This window comes from Coturnix japonica, chromosome 19, assembly GCF_001577835.2.
Source record: "Coturnix japonica isolate 7356 chromosome 19, Coturnix japonica 2.1, whole genome shotgun sequence".
In the NCBI taxonomy this organism is placed as follows: domain Eukaryota; kingdom Metazoa; phylum Chordata; class Aves; order Galliformes; family Phasianidae; genus Coturnix; species Coturnix japonica.
In genome coordinates this window covers 4,521,038-4,537,562 of record NC_029534.1, presented here as the reverse complement: position 1 = coordinate 4,537,562, position 16,525 = coordinate 4,521,038, and the positions used below count along the sequence as shown (strand labels likewise).

Sequence of the window (16,525 nt, the reverse complement as noted above, 5' to 3'; positions counted from 1 at the left end):
GGGTGGTTCCGGTTCTGACCCGGTTCTGACCCGCTCCCCAGGCACCACGGCGCCCCCTGCAGGAGCTGCGGCTGCAGCCGGGAGCGGAGCGGACCAACATCACCCCATTGATGCGCAGGATGAGGATCAAGGTCGGGGTGGGGGGGGATGGGATGGGAGGAGGGGCAGCTATAGGGGGTCTATGGGGGGCTATAGGGGGTCTATGGGGCAGGCGTAAGGGGGTCTGTGGGGCGGCTCTAAGGGGGTCTATGGGGCAGCTATGGGGCGCTATGGGGCAGCTATGGGGCAGCTATGGGGCAGCTATGGGGCAGCTATGGGGCAGCTATGGGGCAGCTATGGGGCAGCTATGGGGTCTCTATGGGGCAGCTCTAAGGGGGTCTATGGGGCAGCTCTATGGGGCAGCTCTATGGGGCGGCCCTATGGGGGGTTCTATGGGGCAGCTCTATGGGGTCTATGGGGCACTGAAGTAGGTGTGTGGGGGTTGTTGCCCTGATTCCTCTCCCCTTCATTCTCCAGGACCATGATGCCGTCACTCCTGTACCCTGCACTCGATGTCCCCCCGGCCGTATCGCCCCGTTTCTTCCCGTAGCCGCTGTCCCGTGCCCCCCCTGCAGCATCGATGTGAAGCCCCCCAGCTCCTTGAAGCCCCTCCCGGAGCCCTCAGGCAATGCCATCCCAGACCTCATCAGCATCTCAGAGACCTCTGGCCATGTTGCCCTTGTTACAGATGCCCCCGAGCCCCCAGGTGATACCATCTCAGGGCCTGACACCCTGCTACCCCCGGGTGATACTCCCCAAGAGGACACCCCCCCAGAGACCCCCAGCAGGGCCCCCCCACAGCCCCTTGGCAGAGCCCCGCTGCCCTTCTTCCCATTCTCCCCCAGCCTCCTCCCCCCACTGCCTCCCTCTCCAGACCCCCCCAGCATCCCCCCCTTGGAGCTGCATAGTCCTGACCCTGCTGGCAGCCCCTCTATAGGGCCCTGCACTCTGGACTCCCCCGGCAGCCCCTCTCCAGGCCCCCCCGGTACCTCCACCCCACAGCACACTCCGTTCCATCGGTGGCGAGCAGCCCCCCCTGATCTCTCTTGCAGCCCCGTTTCTTCCCAGCCCCTGTCTGAGGATGGGGCTGTGGGTTCTCCTCCACATCCCAGCACATTAGGGATGGCTGGAACCCCAAGCCCTGCCCCAGCAGAGCAGTGCTCCCCCCAGGCTGAGGTAGTGGGCTCAGAGCCTGTAGGGGCAGCAGCAGCAGCAGCCCCCACCCCAATGTCTTTGTCTGAGCCGTCCCTGGGGGCTGTGTCCTGGTTAGCCCCCCTCGTGTGGCTGGAGAGGACCCTCCCCTCCTCGTCTGTGCTGGAATCCATACGGCGCAGCCTGCCCTTGTCTGTGTCATGGCAGGATGCTGCCACCAGCATCACCCCAGTGCCCACTGTAGCTATGGGTACCGCTGTCACCCCAGTGCCCACTATATCTATGGGTACCACTGTCACCCCAGTGCCCACCGTATCTATGGGTACCACTGTAACCCCAGTGCCCACCGTACCTGTAGGAAGCAGTGTCACCCCAGTGCCAACCACGGCCACAGGCACCAATGTCACCCCAGTGCCCACCGGAACCATTGCCACCAATGTCAGCCCGGTGCCCTGTGGAACCACTGCCACTAATGTCACCCCAGTACCCACTGGATCCATTGGCACCAGTATCACCCCAGTGCCCACTATGTCTATGGGCACCAGTATCACCCCAGTGCCCACAATGTCTATGGGCACCAATATCACCCCAGTGCCCACTATGTCTCTGGGCACCAGTGTCACCCCAGTGCTCACTATGTCTATGGGCACCACTGTCACCCCAGTGCCCACTATGTCTATGGGGACCAGTATCACCCCAGTGCCCACCGTGTCTATGGGCACCACCATGACCCCAGAGGAGAGGAGCTCTGGCACATCCAAGCCTGCCGATGCCAAGGACAGCGCTGCTGAGACCGACTCTCTGCTGTGGCAGTACGTGTCCCTGCTGTTTATGGGGTTGGGTTCCCATGCCATGTTCCCATCCCCAACCTTTGGGGTTCCCTCTGTTCACAGCTGTTCCCGGGATCAGCTGCGTTTGCTGCCCCGATCGGAGCTGGAGGGAAGGCTGGAGAGCACCCTGATCATCATCGAGGCGCTGTCACTGCAGCTGCGGGACCTGCAGGGCTCCCAGTGCCCACTGCCCACTGTGGGACCAGCAGGACAGAGGGATGCACACACACAGACTGATGTCACCCGGCCCCGGGGGGTGAGTGTCCCATCCTACAACATGCAGGAGGGGCTGTGAATCAGACCCTGCTGTGGCATGGAGTGCTGGGTGTGTATGGGGTTGCTATTGGGGTGCACATCCTGCCTTGTCTTTAGGAGGAGGGGATCTACCACGGCCTCTACGTGGAGCTGCGGAACAAGATGCAGGCTGTGCAGCGGCAGCGTGGGGCAGAGCTGGAGCTGGCACAGCAGCTGGCACGAGCAGTGGAGGCCATGGTCTGTATGGGGTCTGTATGGGGTCTGTATGGGGTTTGGGTGGTGCCATCATTGTCCTCATTCCTCCCTCAGGACGCATGGGCCGAGCGGCGTCGTGTGCTGCAGGAGGTGGCAGATGCTGCCCTGCAGGATGTACGGGGTGACCACGCGGTGCTGGAGCAGCAGGTGGGTATGGGGGGATGCAGGGATGTGGCTGAGGGGGGTGGCAGCTGGATGAGGAGGGCTGCTGTCCCATTGCAGCGGCTGCAGGTTCATGCCATGGTGTCCCGGTGCAACGTGCTGCTCCGTGCTGTCCCTGCCAAGCTGCGGAGCTGCCTGCAGGAGCGGGATGCTGCACAGCACAGAGCAGACGAAGCCCTTCGTGCTAAGCAGGAGGTAACGTGTCCCACACTGGGACGCTGCTGTCCCCACCTACAGATGGGGGGGTGTGATGAGCCTTGAGCTGTGCCCCCCCTTTCTGCAGGGTGATGGATTCCTGGAGGCGTTTCGCTCCCACGCTGCTGCCCAGATCGGTGCCCGCACGCAGAGCCTGGAGCTGCTGCAGGAGCTGAGCACGCTGCTGGCAGCTGCCATCCAGCAGCAGGTATAGCATGACCCCAAACCCTGCATGGTATGAGAGTCCTGACTCAGGGCTGTGCTCCCTATGGGATCCCTCCTTGCTTTCACTCCTTGCTTTCCTCTCTAGGTGTCCCTGGCTGCAGAGGCTCAGCCCTTCCGGCAATTCATAGACGTGACCTTTGCCAACCTGCAGGAGGAGCGTGGAGCTCTGGATGGGGAGGTGAGGGCTGTCCCAATGTCCCAACACTGGGTGTCACCCATGTCACCACTGCTCAGCCTAAGGCTGCCCCTGTCCCTGTCCCTTACAGCGGGAGCAGGTCCGTGCCCTGGTGTCTCGCTGCACGGCTGCGCTGCGGGATGTCTCCACTAAGCTGCACAGCTGTATGCAGGAGCGGGATGCTGCAATGCAACGGGTGGAGGAAGCTCTCCAAGCCAAGGAGGAGGTAATGGGGCCACCCAGTGCACCTCAGGGATCAATAAGGAAAGGGATTTGTGGGGGCTGACCTATGGAGGATATGGGGAATGGAGGGTGTGGGATGCTCTGTGTTAACCCCACATCTCTGCAGGTGTCCCAACAGCTGGAGAAGACCCTGGAGGCTCTGCAGGATGCGATGACGCAGGGGGAGCAGCTGGCAGTCACCAACTCACGGCTCAGCACAGGTGGTGATGGGGGAGGAGGGCAGAGTTATAAGGGGGTGGCAGCGGGGTGTGGGGTGTTCCTGTGCTCACAGCTCTTCCCCCCTCCAGATCTGAGCATGGTGATGAAGCAGCTGGCCAGCCTGCAGCAGGAGCAGGACACGCTGCTGCAGGACTACGAGGAACAGAAGGAGCAGATGAGCAGGTCTGTGTGCATGTCCCCTCTCAGCACCCCCATCTATCCCTTGGGGTGTCCCCCCGCCCTGTGGCTTATCTCCACGCCTTGGAGCTTATCTCCTCCCTTGGTGTCAGGCTGAGCAAGGAGCGCGATGCTTTGCAGCGGGAGCGCAGGGAGCTGCAGGAAGCAGTGGAGTGCAGGGAGGTGAGAGCCAGGGCACGTGGTGCAGCATCACATGTCCCTAATGGCAGGTGGCAGCCATCCAGCAGCAGCTCGCGGTGCTGCCAGGCTGCACGTAGGGCTGTACGCACAGTGATGCTCAGGGTGATTCCCCCAGCTGTGTGTGTCATGTGCTGCCCCGTGGTTGAATGGGACCACGCAGGGGGTGCTCATGGCTGTGTGTGTTTTAACCCCGTCTCAATCCTATCCCGCAGTTTCTGGACCAGGAGAACCGCATGTCCCGCAGGCAGCTGATGGAGGTGGAAGCCAAGCTGAAATCCACGCTGGCTGAGCTGCAGGAGCGCAGCTTGCAGCACCAGGAGCTGCTGGAAGCCCACCAGAGCCTGCAGTATGGCTTTGTGCTCATCCCTGCTATACCCGAACCCTTGGGGTTGGGCTCAGTGCATGCATAGGGGGGATGGGGGCACAGCTTGAGGCAAAGCAGCTCTGGTTGAGTTCAGTAATTCAGGTTGGGGAGCTCAGTAGTGCTGGTTTTGCACACCCTGGGGCGTGGGTGGAGGTGGTCGTGGTAGGAGTGTGGGGTCCTTAGGTTGGAGAAAGCCTTAAAGAAAATCAAGTGCTGCCTCAACCCGTCCTGCCTCAGGGCTGGGATGAGTTGTTAAAGTCACTGTGTTCCCCCAACCCTGCAGGGAGGAACAAGCTGCCCTGCACAAGGAGCTGGAGAGCACCAAGGCGGAGCTGCAGGACCTGCAGCTCAAGAGGGACAGGGTGTCCTGGTGCTCAGCAGGCATCGCCGAGAGCAAGGCCAGGCTGCAGGAGCTGGCTGACTGCCTGCGAGCCGCCCTGCCCCAGCAGGTGGGACCCTTGTATGGGGGCATTGGGTATACATGTAATCAGAGCCCCCCAACAGCACTGCATCCCCTCCTTCCCATAGGATGATGATGATGAGATCCCATCGAGGAAAAAGACCTGGACCCCAGGCTGGAGGACCCCCCGTGGGCCCTGGACCCCCCGTAGCTGTGCTTGGACCCCCGTGTGCCGCACGCCTGCCCGCCACACACCACACCGTGCCAGGGAGTCCTTTGTGGGCAGCGTTCTGAAGGCGGTGTCAAGAAGAGGTGAGGCTTTGGGGGTCTCCAGGTTATGGGGCTGGTCCTGGACCCCCCCCCCCCCCAGGCTGTTGGGGGAACATCTCATCCTGTTGCCCCCCCTCCATGCACTCTGCCCTTCTGCAGATGGTGATGAAGGCACTGGAGCTGAGAGCACATCTGCCAGGGATAGGGCTGTATCCACACCAAAGCCTGCAGGTATCACACTGTCCCTGCCCCTCATGTCCCAAGCGTGTTCCCCCCCCCCACCCTGCTGAGCAGCCCCCCACCCGCAGAGCCCGAGGATGGTCTGATGGAGCTGGCAGCTGAGCTGCGGGCCGTGGTGTCTGACCTCTCTGTGCTGAGCTCCCGCATCCAGGAGTTGGAGCAGAGCGAGTTCAGGGCTCTACAGACAGAGATGTGAGTCCAAGGGGGGCTACAGTGGGGAGATGTGGGTCTGGGGGGCTCATATGGAGTCTGGTAATGGGGGGTGGGGGGGTGCATGGGCTCTTCCTTTTCCCCTGCTGCTGCTCCAAAGTGAGCTGGTGGGTACGGGTTGACCTTCCCAACTTGGGGCACCAATATAGTGGGGGTTTGATGCACTGTGGTCCTCCACCTGCTCAGACCCATTATGTCCCCCCTTCTCCATCCAGCTCTGACCTGCAGCTCCAGCTGGAGGAGGTGACAACTGAGAGCCAGGAGCGGATGGACGCACAGGCTGCCACCATTGCCAAGCTAAACAAGGTGCTGCAGGGCAAGCTGCAGGTGAGCCCCCCCCACACCAGGAACTGGGCCAGGGCAGAGCCAAACTGGGTTGGGCTGGGATCTGGGACAGCAGGATCTGGGTGACCTCAAATGTGAGGGTGCCATCGGGTTGAGGGGGGGGGGAAGCACGGCCTGACCCCACTCTGTGACCCTGCAGAACGAGAAGGAGCTGCAGGACGTTGTGAAACAGCAGGAAGCAAAGATGCTGCAACTCATTGACAAGAGTGGGGAGGTGACGGTGCGTGTGGGGCTGCAATGGGGCGGTGACCCATGCCTTGTGAGGGGGGGGGGTGGACAGCAATGAGACCCCCCTCACCGCCCCCCTGCCTCCCTTTGCAGAGGCTGAAGGAGGAGGTGACCCAGCTGAAGCGCTCGCTCCAGCGTGCGGAGACTGAGGCCAAGGTGCTGTGGGAGGAGATGAGGGGACAGGAGGCCAAGGGGGATGCAACCCATGTTGTGCGGGAGCGTGTCCTGCTGCGGCAGGAGGTGAGTGTGGGGGTTGTGGGGTCAGAGATCCTCCTGCAGCCCCTCGGTGCAGGTAGGAGCACAGTGCCCACCCTTGTTCCTCTTGCAGGTGGACAAACTGCGCTTGCTGCTGCTGGAGAAGGAGGATGAGAACATGGTGGTGTCGGGGAACTACCTGGAGCAGGTTTGGGGCTGGGGGGGACACTGCTGCTCCCTGTGCTCAGGGCTGTGTCCTTATGGCCTCACCCCGTTGCAGGTGCGAGAGTTGGAGCTGAAGCTCAGCCATGCACAGAAGATGCTGCGGAGCCACGAGGAGCTGCAGGAGAAGATGAAGGAGGTGAGAGATGGGCCAGGCAGCAGCTCTGCTCCCATCCCTCTGGGATCCATCTAACCCTGCTGCCCTTCTCAGGTCTTGCTGTCCCTCCTCGAGGTGCCCCCGGAGCTCTGTGTCCTCCTGCAGCACTTGGGGTTGAAGCCAAACAGTGAGAAAACTCCGGCTCCTCTGTAACCCACGGCGTGAAACGTTCCTGTTCTTAACACCATCATTATTTATTGAATAAAGTTGGTTGGCGTTCTCCCTATCCCCTGCCTGGGGACACCCCCTATCCCCCCCCATGGAGCCGTGCTCCCCCCCCGGTGCTGCTCTCAATAAGGCTCCATGTTCCCAAAGCTCCCACCCCATCTGACCCAGCTTCCCTCCCCAGGGCCCCCGCTCCTCCTCCTGGCCTAGATTCCCCCCCCTCTCCTGCTTTGGGACATAGAGGGAGGGGATGGGAAGCTGCATCCTGCCCCCCTCCCTGACCTGTTGCATGGAGCTGTGTAACTCCTGGGGAGGAAGAGGGAAATCCCATAGGGGCTCCTTCCCTACACTGAGCATCTCCCTTAGGATCCACCCTTCCCAACCCCAGAGATGCTCCCTGTGCCCCCCCCGTTCTGCCCCCGCAGCCCGAAATAGCAGCACTCCAACAAGTGCATTGCTCTGATTCTTCACGTCCCGCAGGCACTTGGGGTCACCTTGCTGTGCCCTCATTGACCTGTGCCTGTATTTACTGCCTGCGTGGGTGGCACCGCTGTGATCCCGCTGTTGTGGGAGTGGATGTGACCCATGGATCTATGGGGTGGGGTGCCCAGCTTTCGGACTGTGATGACTATGGGGGGATGGGGAGCGTGTGCTGCCTGCATTGGATTAGGGCCACACCAGTGCTGAGCCCTCCTTTTACGGCGGGGATTCAGCAGCACTCAGCCCTGGCAGCCATCCCGTGGGGCGAGTGGGGACACCACTATTGTCCCTGTGCTGGTTTGTGGCGGCTCTGCTGGGACCTGGAGGGGGGGTGGGGGATGCTCCCATGCTGTGCTGAAGCCTTGTGGGGCTGGGGGAGTATGGGGGGGGGGTCCTTGCATGAGGATGTGAGTGGCAATGGGGTGGCACGCAGGGGTCCCAGCAGCAAAGAGTGACAATAGGGGTCCCAAGGGGTGGCAAGAGAGTGGTGTGGGGGCCCCCATCCCATGGGGTGAGTGGCACAAGGGGGTCTCAGCGCTACTAATAGCAGCAGATAGCAGCAATACGGTGGTACATCAGTAGTTAGGGGGTAGTGTGGGGCTCCCATCCCATAGTGTGAGCGGCACAAGGAGTCCCTGTGCTGGGGGGGGGGTGTTCACAGCAGGGTCCCCAATAGTGGTAGAGAGTGCTCCAGGTGTGTCCCCACAATGGCAAGGGAGGGTCTTTGGGGGGGTCCCATCCGTGATATGAATGGCACCAAGGGGGTCCCTGCCTTGGGGGGAGGGGTCCCTTACAGCAGCAGGGTGTGACATTGGGGCCCTGTCCCCTGGTGACGTGCTGTGTCACTTCCCCGAACACACGAGGAAGTGACACGGCCGTAGCGCTGCTTCCTCCCCATCCCGGTGCGAAGGGGGATCCCCGACGGCAAAGCGGGGCGGCACAGGGGGGTCCCCGGCCATAACCCATCGCTTCGGGGACCCCGAGAGCAACACGTGGGAGGGGGACACATAGTTTAGAGGGGGGGGGGACTGAGAGCCACCTCTAGTGTCTGTGGGGCGGGGCTGTGCGGGGGGGGCAGGGAGGGGGCCGGTCCTACCCGGTGCCGCCCGCCGGGCCCGCCCCACCGGTCACGTAGCTCTGCGGCATCGCAGCCCCATTTACCTCGGGGCCGGAGCTCTCAGCCCGCAGTTCCGTGTCCGCCGCCATCGGTCCCGCACGGTAAGGGAGGAACAAGGAGCGGGGAACCGGGATCCGGGGCTGGGGGTCTCGGGGGGGGGGGCTACGGGGAGCAGCCGGGAGGGACCGACGGAGGAAGAAGCCCCGACGGCGGCTGTGTGCGGTGCGAGCGGTACCGCGGGGTGCGGGATGGAGGGAGAACTTGGGGCAGAGGGGTCTGCGGGTATGGGGGGGGCTACAGGTGGCACGGGGCACCTCCTGAGCCGGAGCGATGCACGTAGTGCCCGGACGGGACCGGCCCGGGGGGCAGCGCGGCCCCTTCCCCGTGTTGTTCCCATCCCGCCGCATCCCCGACTTTGGGGTCTCCCGTTTTCGAGCTCTCCTCACCTTTGGGGTATCCGTATCCCAACGCATCCCCATCTCATCCCCTGCACCCAGCAGCCTTCCCATGCCCCGAACCCCCTCGGGGTGCCCCTCTGCCTTCTCACCCCCATCCCCACTTATTCCTATCCCCGGTCCCCCCTTGCCCCGCTCCGAGCCCCCCCTTCTGTGCTCTCCCTCAAGATGGCTGGGCTGGGGGCGGGTGAGCAGGCAGCAAAATGGCTGGGAGCTCTCCGGCATCCTCCACGAGGCGCTGCCCCCCTCGGGGCTTATGCAACGTGACCCTATGGGTGCCACGTGCCCGGGGATGGGGATGGGGATGGGGAGGGGGGAAAACGATCCTGGGGGTCCCAATCCCTGTAGGGTCCCAATCCCTGTAGGGTCCCAATCCCTGTAGGGTCCCAATCCCTGTAGGGTGCGGGATCGTGGTGTGCAAGGGATGGGGGGGGGCTGGCGGTGTTGGTGCGTGACTCAGCCCTCGTCCGCCGCCAGGCAGCACCATGACGCACCAATACCCTGCGCTCACAGCCGAGCAGAAGAAGGAGCTGTCGGACATCGCTCTGCGCATCGTGGCCCCGGGGAAGGGCATTTTGGCCGCCGATGAATCCGTGGGTCAGTGAGAGAGATGGGTTATCAGAGGGGTGATGGGGGGTAAAGGGGGCTGTCTTAGAGCGATTCCCCGCTGAGTGGTGGTGCTGGGTGCCTGCAGGGAGCATGGCCAAGCGCCTCAACCAGATCGGGGTGGAGAACACGGAGGAGAATCGCCGGCTGTACCGCCAGATCCTGTTCAGTGCCGACAGCCGGGTGAAGAAGTGCATCGGGGGGGTCATTTTCTTCCATGAGACCATGTATCAGAAGGCTGATGATGGAACTCCCTTCGTCCAGATGATCAAAGATAAGGGCATCGTTGTGGGCATCAAGGTGAGGGCAGAACCTGGTGGTTTATTGGGGATGACCGTAGGGGATCCCATAGGGGATCAATGTTCACCCTCTATTCACCCATCCATAGGTGGATAAAGGTGTCGTTCCGCTGGCTGGGACAGATGGGGAGACCACCACACAGGGTAGGTGCAGCAAATATGGGCTGAGGGTGGGAGATGTGGGGCTGTGGGGCTGACGTGGTGCCTGGTAGGTCTGGATGGGTTGATGGAGCGCTGTGCCCAATACAAGAAGGATGGGGCAGACTTTGCCAAGTGGCGCTGCGTGCTGAAAATCAGTGATAACACTCCCTCTGCTTTGGCCATCATGGAGAACGCCAACGTCCTGGCCCGCTATGCCAGCATCTGCCAGCAGGTATGGGGCTGGGGCACCCCATGGGGTGGTCACTGACCAAAGGGATGGGGATTGACTCCTAGATGTTGCCCCATAGTGATGGGCACTGATCCACGGAGCTCAGTGTTTCTATAGGGCCTGAGTGTAGGGATGGGTATCAACCTGTGGTTTGGGCATTGACTGTGGGATTAGTGTTACCATATGGGGCCAGGCACTGACCCGTGGGGCTGGGTAATGTCTCATGGGGATGGGTTTCTTCTCCTGGAGCCAAATATTTCCCCATGGGATGGACATCTTTCTTTGGGCCAGGCATCACCCCACAAGCATGAACATTGCCCATGGGGCCAAGAATTGAGGGATGGGCATCACCCCTGGGTCTAAGCATTGCCTTAGGTTGCTATGGGGCTAAAAACATCCTTGTGATGCCACCTGCCTGGTGTTTGCAGAATGGGTTGGTGCCCATTGTGGAGCCAGAAGTCTTACCTGATGGTGACCATGATCTCCAACGCTGTCAGTATGTCACAGAGAAGGTGAGCAGTGGGGCGTGCAGTGGGATGGGGATGTGCCACATCATTCCACGCCACGACACTTCATGTTGTCTGATCCCAGGTCCTGGCAGCTGTATATAAAGCATTAAGTGATCACCACATCTACCTGGAGGGCACCCTGCTGAAGCCCAACATGGTGACACCGGGTCATTCCTGCCCCACCAAGTACAGCCCAGAGGAGATCGCCATGGCCACTGTCACTGCCCTGCGCCGCACTGTGCCCCCAGCCGTGCCAGGTATTGCCAGCAGGACGTGGTGGAAACCACAGTAAGGTGATGCCCTGTGGTCATCTTGGTGCCATAATGCTGCTGTTTGCAGGCGTCACCTTCCTGTCTGGGGGGCAGAGTGAGGAGGAGGCTTCCATCAACCTCAATGCCATCAACACATGCCCTCTGCTGCGGCCGTGGGCACTGACCTTCTCCTATGGGAGGGCACTGCAGGCGTCAGCGCTCAGCGCCTGGCGTGGGCAGAGGGACAACGCCAACGCTGCCACCGAGGAGTTTGTGAAGCGTGCAGAGGTGATTTGGGATGGACCCTGTGGGATGAGGGGGCAATGGATGTACAATGGGGGTGGGAAGGGCGACCCTATGGGTAAGGAGGGGAGCAACATGAAGAACTGAGTCCCTGTGGGTGATGGGGTCACTGAGAATGAAGGGTGGTGGGCAGATCAGTCCCTGTAAGTGGTGGGAGCACCGTGAAGTCAATGTGGAATATCAAGTCTGAAGTTCCTACAGGTGATGGGGAAGACGTGTCCCTGTGGACAGTGATTGAGGGCAGAAGGACGGACAACGAGGGCTGTATTCCTGTGGGTGGTGGTGGGATGCTGCTGCCTTTGTTGGGGGGTGATGGGGGGCACCGATGTCCACATGTGTGGGGTGCTGTGGGACACGAGGGCTGTGCTTTCTCCCCACAGGTGAACGGGCTGGCAGCACTGGGCAAGTACGAAGGCAGCGGGGACGACTCTGGGGCCGCCGGGCAGTCCCTGTACGTGGCCAACCACGCGTACTGAGCCTCAATGGGCGCTGCTGGCCCCCAACCCGGACCCCCCCCATTGCTCACAGCACCCTGCTTCCACCCCAGCCACCCAGGGCAGGGGAAGGTGGCACCATGAGGATGAGGCGAAGGCCTGGACCCCCCCATAGAGAACAAGGGGGCTTTGGGGAGGGCCTGGCCATGAGGAGGGCAGGAGGGGAGGCCTGGGGGTGCCCCTGCCCCAATGTAGCTTTGCAGTCCCGGTCAATTGTCGCCCTCGGGACGCTCATGTCGTGTTTTCTCGTGTGCACCCCGTGTACCAAAATAGCCTAACAGCCATTAATAAACGGTAGAGACAGCGCTGCTGTGCCTGGATACTTGTTCCCATCTGTGCGATGAGCTGCGCCCGGCCTCAGCCCGCAATGGGGCGGCGTGGGGGGGGGGGTCCATCTTTGCCCGAACGCGTGCGCACGGCGTGACCCTCTGCGGCACCCGTAGAGCCCGAGTCCCGCCCGCAGAGCTCTGATTGGGTGAGCGGCTCGAATAGTTGAACCAACACTGTACGCTTATTGGTTGCGCTGTCAGCCGGGTGTTTTTTAATTGGCTGAGCTGGGCATAAGCCCCGCCCACTCGGTGGGGCAGGAAGACAAGATGGCGGCGGCGGCGGCGGCGATGGCGGCGGATGAAGCAGGTACCGGCGGCTTCGGGCCGGGATGGGGTAAAGCAAAACCCGGAGCCTCACCCGGCTGTTCCTACAGAGCGATCCCGGGGCCGCCGTGCCGCTCTGTCCTTCGCCGCCATCGCCGTGCTGCTGGGGCTGCCGCTGTGGTGGAAGACAACGGAGACGTACCGGGCTGCGCTGCCCTATGGGGACATCAAGGCGCTGGGCCGGCTGCCGGTGAGCGGGGGGGGCGGCGGGCCGGGCTGTGGTCCGGCCTATGGTCCGGCCTATGGTCCGGCCTATGGTCCGGGCTACGGGCTGTGACACACCGTGCTCCTCAGTTCCAGGTTGCCGCCAGCATCTCGGTGGTGTTCCTGCCGGGATCCGTGCCCGTTGATCTGCCCCGGCCGCTGCCGTATGGGGACGTGTGGGAGGAGCGGGTGGACGGCAGCTGTAAGAGCACCGCGGTCGGAGACCACTCTCCATCTCCCCTTCCAACCCCCATCACCCCCATGACCCCCCTTCCACCCCCATCTATCTATCTCCCCCTCAACCCCCCATCTATCTTCCCTTCCACCCCCCATCAGCTCCTCCACCCCCTATTTCCCCCCTCCACCCCCATCTCCCCTTCCCCTCCTCCCGGGAGATGCTGAGGTTTTCACCCTGTCTTTGTATTCACCCTGTTTCAGCACGATCCGATGTCACGTCCCGCACCGAGGTGACCTATCGCAGCACCACGGCGAGGGAGAACGCGGCGCTGGGAGCGGCCACAGCACGAGGTGTGGGGCTGAGGGCTCACGGCAAGGCAAAGCCATAGCTCTGAGTGCTGTGTGTTGTGCTTTTCCCTTATGTGGGCACTCTGCGGCCTGACCTCAGTTCTGGTGGATCAACTCTGCTTTCTTAGCCCAAAACTTGGCTTTGCTGCCTGTGGGATGGGTAGTAGATAGAAAATTGTAGCTCTGCTGATGGATCTGTGTCCCTCAGAGGCTGACGCTGCTCTGCACGCACTGCAGGACTCTCCACCAGGCTCCCTGACTGTGTATGTGGTTCCTGAAGCCTCGTCTCTCCTGCCTCAGGTAAAGAGGCAGCCTGTAGTGCCACCTTCTGTGGGATGCTGTAGCTCTGGGGCAGGCCATCATGGAGGGAAACCCATAGTTTTCCATGTTCCCTGCCCTACCAGAACGCAGCCTGGGGTTCAATGATGGAAAAGGTCTTGCTTGTATAAACCTAGTAAGAAATGGGACCATTAGGAGTAGGGAGGAAGGTGGGATTTTGTCCCTTGAAGGTGTTGTCAGGGGTGGCACTGGGCTCTTTGGTGTGTTGGCAGAGCTCTCTGTGCTCCCGGGGTGCTCCCTCACTGCTGCCCCTTTCCCAGGGTATCAATGTCTACGTGGGGAAGCACCGCAGCGCCCTGCTGAGGGCTGGGCAGGGCCTGGCCACGCTCCATGCCCGCCTCCAGCAGCTCATGCAGGTGATGTCTTTCACGGCCAGCTCCATCTCTGCTGCCCTCTCAGACCGTGTTCCTGATGGTCAGCTCGGCCCCGACGCCTGGAGGCACTTAAAATCCAGCCTGGGTATGGATTTACACCCCAGCTTCCTTTCCCGTCCCCCAGCAATCCAGCTGGATTTTACAGTGAGGCTGTTCCTGCTCTACCTGTAGCAACCCCGAATGTCTTCTGGATAATGGCCCCCTGAGTCTTCCCTTTGCTCTTATCTGTTGCTTGTGGACAAGGCACTGTGATCCATGTGTGCTGGGGCTCTGGAGTGTGACCCCACAACAGGGAGGGCATGGGAGAAAGGATGTCAGGTCCCATGGGAGTTCTCTTGTAGTCGCTATCCCAGTCTTGGCATCACTAGTTGATGGATGTGCTGATGTCTCACAGTCTGGGTGCTTGGCAGGGTATGAAATCACCTTCAGCCTGCTCAACCCTGACCCCAAGTCGCATGATGTGGACTGGGACATCGAGGGTGCTGTGAATCACTACGTGCAGCCCGTCCTGGACAAACTGAACATTGTGGCCAACTTCTCTGTCGACTCCCAGGTGAGGGCTGAGGGAGGTGATGGGGAGAGCCCAGCCCTGACTCTGCTACATGCCCTGGGATGTTCTTTGCCAGCAGCATCTGTGTTGTGTCCCTGCAGATCTTGTACTATGCTGTTCTTGGAGTAACTCCACGCTTTGACAAGGAATCCTCCAGCTTCATCCTGAGTGCACACAGCCTCCCACATGTCATCAACCCTGTGGAGGCCCGGCTGGGTGAGCATCACACCTGACTCTGCTCTAGTGGGATCAGGCTGTGCTGAAGTGGGGACAGCTGTGCCTACACATGTGCCCCTTCCCTTCCTACAGCAGCTTTCTACCCCACCTGATTCAGGATATACAGATCCTGAAGTCTGCTGGGCTGAGTGTTTGAGGTTTGCAGCTTAAGGCTGTGTTCACTCTTTGTCCCTCTGGGCCAGGTGTGTTCATTGACTCAGTTCTGCTATAGGTTCCAGTGCTGCCTCGCTCTACCCTGTGCTGAACTTCTTGCTGTATGTGCCCGAGCGCTCCCACTCCCCACTCTACATCCAGGATAAGGATGGAGCCCCAGTGGCTACCAATGCCTTCCACAGCCCCCGCTGGGGTGGCATCATGGTACGGGGCCATGGTGTTAGCAGCTTAACCTCCACACCAGGCTCTGGCTGTGCCTCACTGACGTGCTTTCCTGCAGATTTACAACGTTGAAGTCCCTGCTTCCCCCCAAACCTCCCTCCCACTGCACGTGGATGTGGACATGGTGAGAGTGATGGAGGTTTTCCTGGCCCAGCTCCGGTGAGGACTCGCTCTTCCCTCCCCAGGTCCCACATGTGCATTGATGGGGTCAGAGCCCAATGACTCCATGTTGGAGCCCACCAGCTCGGCCCCTCTGTGGACTGTGGGAGATTGAGGGTGACTTTTTGTGCTGACCACCAACCTACAGCACTGTTGTGCACTGTGCATCCTGCTGCAGGCTGGGACCTTCCCATCTGTTCCCAGGTTATTATTTGGGATCTCTCGGGAGGAGCTGCCCCCTGAATTCCTGGTGGAGAGCCCAGGGAATGAAGGAGTGGCCGATTGGGAGCTGGACCGCCTGCTTTGGGCCCATACATTGGAGAATATTGCCACTGTGTCCACCACCTTGACCTCACTGGCGCAGCTGCTGGACCAGATCAGTAACATCGTCATCAAAGACGACGTCGCCTCCGAGGTACGACTGGTACAGCCTGATGTGGGGAGTGGAGGGGTCAGGAGCTGCTGGCCCCATGCAGAGCAGTGGGGCACTGCCCAGGAACGAGGCCCCTTAGCTTTGCTTCTCTGGTGCTTCCTGGTTGAGGACTGACTGCTGTGCTGTTCCCATGCAGGTATACCGAGCGGTGGCTGCAGTGCAGGATGCCGTGGCAGAGCTGGCTGAAGGCCGCCTGCATTCAGCTTTCCAGGCCAGCAAGGAAGCTGTCACCTGCTCGGAGCGGGCGTTCTTTGACCCTTCTCTTCTCCATCTTCTTTACTTCCCGGATGATCAGAAATTTGCCATCTATATCCCTCTTTTCCTGCCCATGGCTGTCCCAATCCTCCTCTCCCTGGGTAAGATGCTCCGAGAAGCCAGGCAGAGCAAGAAGGAGCCCACCAAGATGGACTGAGCCCATATACGGTGCCTTGCCTTGGGGCTGGGACCTCATAGAGTGCATTGCATCACGGTGCAGGCAGGTGCTCACAGAGTCTTGCACCCTCCACTCAGAACTGCTGCTTTACCCCCCTCTTTATTGAGACTTGAGGGGAGGGAGGGTGACCTGCATGCACCCCACAGCCCCGTGCTGTGTTCATGTGTAAATAAAGAGCTGCCCTGCCCAATCCTGCCCTGTTGTGCTGTGGGGGCTGTGTGAATCTCTCCCACTCTCTGGGCTTTGGCCACCTCTTGCTTTGGACTGAGTCCCGTCTTAAAGGTACGTAGCCCATATAGCACCAAGTGGGGGTGGGGAAGGGGGTTGGTGGGGTTCAGCTGTTGGTGGGCAGTTATGAATGGGGTCTGTGAGCGTTGGTTTAGAGACACATTACTGGGGTCGAGCTTTTCCCTTTGGCACATTAACAGGGGAGCTCTCGTATTGGGGGAGCCCTTT

General features: G+C 61.1%; 3 protein-coding genes across 3 annotated transcripts; all 3 read left to right on the top strand.

The window, feature by feature from the left end:
• Positions 1 to 700: 700 nt before the first annotated feature.
• On the top strand, positions 701 to 6,964 carry SPAG5 (sperm associated antigen 5). Its single transcript, XM_015881039.1, has 22 exons — positions 701 to 2,003; positions 2,085 to 2,277; positions 2,394 to 2,513; positions 2,586 to 2,678; positions 2,754 to 2,888; positions 2,977 to 3,096; positions 3,199 to 3,291; positions 3,380 to 3,514; positions 3,638 to 3,731; positions 3,819 to 3,912; positions 4,020 to 4,089; positions 4,320 to 4,453; positions 4,755 to 4,920; positions 5,000 to 5,183; positions 5,301 to 5,372; positions 5,450 to 5,573; positions 5,807 to 5,918; positions 6,076 to 6,156; positions 6,258 to 6,404; positions 6,493 to 6,567; positions 6,640 to 6,720; positions 6,793 to 6,964. Exons 1-22 carry the CDS (start codon positions 1,162 to 1,164, stop codon positions 6,889 to 6,891), a joined length of 3,264 nt encoding a protein of 1,087 aa, XP_015736525.1. The 5' UTR covers positions 701 to 1,161; the 3' UTR covers positions 6,892 to 6,964.
• A 1,504-nt stretch (positions 6,965 to 8,468) lies between these two features.
• Positions 8,469 to 12,107, top strand: ALDOC (aldolase, fructose-bisphosphate C). The gene is made up of 9 exons (XM_015880950.1): positions 8,469 to 8,601; positions 9,433 to 9,552; positions 9,650 to 9,861; positions 9,950 to 10,004; positions 10,073 to 10,233; positions 10,659 to 10,742; positions 10,822 to 10,996; positions 11,079 to 11,278; positions 11,674 to 12,107. Exons 2-9 carry the CDS (start codon positions 9,441 to 9,443, stop codon positions 11,767 to 11,769), a joined length of 1,095 nt encoding a protein of 364 aa, XP_015736436.1. The 5' UTR covers positions 8,469 to 8,601; positions 9,433 to 9,440; the 3' UTR covers positions 11,770 to 12,107.
• Positions 12,108 to 12,332: 225 nt separating this feature from the next.
• On the top strand, positions 12,333 to 16,261 carry PIGS (phosphatidylinositol glycan anchor biosynthesis class S; the record flags this gene model as incomplete). The annotated part of the gene is made up of 12 exons (XM_015880361.2): positions 12,333 to 12,423; positions 12,491 to 12,630; positions 12,735 to 12,846; positions 13,083 to 13,172; positions 13,378 to 13,469; positions 13,769 to 13,967; positions 14,293 to 14,435; positions 14,534 to 14,648; positions 14,881 to 15,026; positions 15,103 to 15,203; positions 15,408 to 15,618; positions 15,773 to 16,261. Coding segments are annotated over 12 exons (1,716 nt in total), but the record flags the coding sequence as incomplete, so codon positions are not given.
• Positions 16,262 to 16,525: the final 264 nt, after the last annotated feature.

What these genes read in the sequence shown, in the direction of transcription:
- SPAG5 (XM_015881039.1), top strand. Translation starts at nt 1,162, where the DNA reads ATGGCTGGAACCCCAAGCCCTGCCCCAGCAGAGCAGTGCTCCCCCCAG. An exon ending in AAGCAGTGGAGTGCAGGGAG is followed by an intron (nt 4,090 to 4,319) that starts GTGAGAGCCAGG and finishes CCTATCCCGCAG; the next exon opens with TTTCTGGACCAGGAGAACCG. An exon ending in ACAAGAGTGGGGAGGTGACG is followed by an intron (nt 6,157 to 6,257) that starts GTGCGTGTGGGG and finishes CTCCCTTTGCAG; the next exon opens with AGGCTGAAGGAGGAGGTGAC.
- ALDOC (XM_015880950.1), top strand. Translation starts at nt 9,441, where the DNA reads ATGACGCACCAATACCCTGCGCTCACAGCCGAGCAGAAGAAGGAGCTG. An exon ending in ATGCCAGCATCTGCCAGCAG is followed by an intron (nt 10,234 to 10,658) that starts GTATGGGGCTGG and finishes TGGTGTTTGCAG; the next exon opens with AATGGGTTGGTGCCCATTGT. An exon ending in GTCAGTATGTCACAGAGAAG is followed by an intron (nt 10,743 to 10,821) that starts GTGAGCAGTGGG and finishes GTCTGATCCCAG; the next exon opens with GTCCTGGCAGCTGTATATAA.